Genomic DNA, 2,475 nt, shown 5'->3' with positions numbered 1-2,475 from the left:
CGCTTTCACTAAAAAAAAAAAAAGTCCATAATCTCTAAATGCTGAGGGATGCAGTAAAGAATGGGAATACAAGATTTATACAATATCAATATTTTTGTTTGGGGATCAAATTCGGTCATTGTCGTGCAGATTCGATCCCCAATTTTGATGAAATTCACCAAAGATCTTTGGTAAAAAATTTTAGGAGTCAACGATGCAGCACCTAGACGAGCCACACCTCGCTTACTATCTTTCGCAAATTTAAAAGTTAAACCCAACCTCAGCACCGAGTTCTTATGATTGTAAAATGGTAATTAACATGGCGATGGTGAAGTCCTAAGAAGATAGAATCGATCATTCAAAGGGATTGTCGTGGGTTGCTCCATGAAACCATTCACCCAAACAATTCAGAGACCAGTTATTATTCGCACTGAATACTTCCTATAGTTTCAATAAGATAATGAATGAAGTCTTGTGGAAGTATGCTGAGAAACGACGTGTCGTAAACGCCTTCTGTGACCGCGAGAAAGTCAGCAAAACAGCGCACCAATACCTTTCGAGTTTTGACGCAACTCTTTTGTTTTGTTTACAAATAGTACTCAAGAGCTCCTGTGTGGAGTGCTTGCTCAACAGCCGCTACTATTCATTCCTTAACGCTTCCATATTCTCAAAGGTCACACACACGCGACTTTGAAGGCAATGGCCGATCAAGTGACCCTGCTGGACTTCTGGCCCAGCATGTTCGGAATGAGGTGCCAAATAGCGCTGGCCGAGAAAGGCGTCGAGTACGAGTACAAGGACGAGGACCTGTGGAACAAGAGCGACCTCCTCCTTCGGATGAACCCGGTCCACAAGAAAATCCCTGTCCTCATCCACAACAGCAAGCCCGTGTGCGAGTCCCTCATCATTGTGGAGTACATCGATGAGACTTGGCACCACAAGGCCCCTCTCTTGCCGTCTGATCCTTACAAGCGAGCCCGAGCGAGATTCTGGGCTGATTTCGTCGACAAGAAGGTATCGGTTCCTGTTTTTACTGTGTAGATTCATTAATGATTACTCGATCTACATGTACGTGCATTTTTTATGGAGCAACCATTTTTAGTTATATAGATCTCATGCTGAATGCGAAAAAAGATCATCTGATCTCGCATATGGCTCGGTGCTTAAATCGTCATCATCAATTCAGCATCATATAATCTTTGTATGGCTTTTCATTTAACATGTACTGAAATTAACAAATACGAACTGTAAGCAAAATGTCAGTCTCTACATGGACTAGAAACGGTTGGACAGCCGAACTCCTGTAATAAATCTGACACATGTTGGAAGTTGATGATGTCGCATAAGTTGTGTTGAAGCAAGAAGTGCTAATGCTAATAGTCAGCTTGCATGTTTCTATTGATTCTTCCTGATCTGATACCATGAAGAAATAAATCATACTGATCAACAAATTTTGCAGTTCTATAATCTTGGGAGGAAGGTGTGGATGACGAAGGGGGAAGAACAGGAGGCAGGGAAGAAGGAATTCATTGAAAGCCTGAAACTGGTAGAAAGTGAGCTCGGAGACGAGCCTTTCTTTGGGGGCAAGAAGTTCGGGTTCTTGGACATATCAATCATCGGCTACTACAGCTGGTTCTACTCCTACGAGACATGTGGGAACTTCAGCATCGAAGCGGAGTGTCCCAAGCTCGTCGCATGGGCCAAGAGGTGCATGGAGAAGGAGAGCGTGTCCAAATCTCTCCCTGACCCTCAAAGGGTGTATGGCTTCGCCTTGGAGCGCAAGAAAGCAATGGGCATAGAGTGAAGGACTAAGCTCCTGCTTTTGCTGGACCCTGTTTTCTTCCCCGTGTGTGGCTGTTGGAATTTGCTATCTTCGTAAGTGATCCTGTTGTACTCGTAAGGGGCTTTGTTTTCTTAAAGTAATGTTAGTCTCAGCGGACACTTCGTTGTGCCTTCTCTTCATCTTGTACTACTAGGCGACCATGTCGCCGTAGAATAACGCGGACAAGCCCATGTCATGCTGAGGTAATAATTTTCGTGTAATGTAAGGTTCTGGTCAGGTTATGAGTAATCTCACGTCTTCAGATGTTCTTCCAAATCCTTTCAGTGTTCTTATTTTCCTTTTGTTTTCTGAGAATCACGGACTGCGATTTGCATACTCATTGGAGGCGAGAAAGCTGTAGGAGAACGAACCTGATCAGCCCTGAACTACTTTTAGGTTCTCCATCCTGTGGAGTGACTATTGCAGATACTCTCAGACCAGTTATAACCATTAATTCATTCCTTAATCAGTCCTAACACTTGATTGCTATGCAACTGATGATTGTAACTGGCATTGAAAGTGCCTAATATACTTCAGGAGTCATCACCTGCAGTTGAGAGTGAACACAACATGTGGTGCTCTCGTTAAGAAAAGAAATGGACTTGGTCCGGATGAGACAACACGATTTGGTAAGGATTCCTAAAACAAATGTATTATTGATACATCTGAACTGC

At 43.3% G+C, this 2,475-nt stretch overlaps 1 protein-coding gene across 1 annotated transcript; it reads left to right on the top strand.

The window, feature by feature from the left end:
* The first annotated feature begins 577 nt into the window (after positions 1–577).
* Positions 578–2,077, top strand: LOC115672325 (probable glutathione S-transferase). The gene is made up of 2 exons (XM_030594110.2): positions 578–993; positions 1,439–2,077. Exons 1-2 carry the CDS (start codon positions 679–681, stop codon positions 1,781–1,783), a joined length of 660 nt encoding a protein of 219 aa, XP_030449970.1. The 5' UTR covers positions 578–678; the 3' UTR covers positions 1,784–2,077.
* Positions 2,078–2,475: the final 398 nt, after the last annotated feature.

Source organism: Syzygium oleosum, unplaced genomic scaffold, assembly GCF_021117445.2.
Source record: "Syzygium oleosum isolate NSW1041296 unplaced genomic scaffold, Sole_v2.1 Sole_v2.12, whole genome shotgun sequence".
Taxonomy (NCBI): Eukaryota; Viridiplantae; Streptophyta; class Magnoliopsida; order Myrtales; family Myrtaceae; genus Syzygium; species Syzygium oleosum.
Note: the sequence above shows the minus strand (reverse complement) of the source record. Positions and strands in the feature narration are given on the sequence as shown.

Bases quoted from the DNA above. Each gene is read 5' to 3' on its own strand.
- LOC115672325 (XM_030594110.2), top strand. From the start codon at position 679: ATGGCCGATCAAGTGACCCTGCTGGACTTCTGGCCCAGCATGTTCGGA. The intron at 994-1,438 runs GTATCGGTTCCT...CAAATTTTGCAG, and splicing joins CTGATTTCGTCGACAAGAAG to TTCTATAATCTTGGGAGGAA.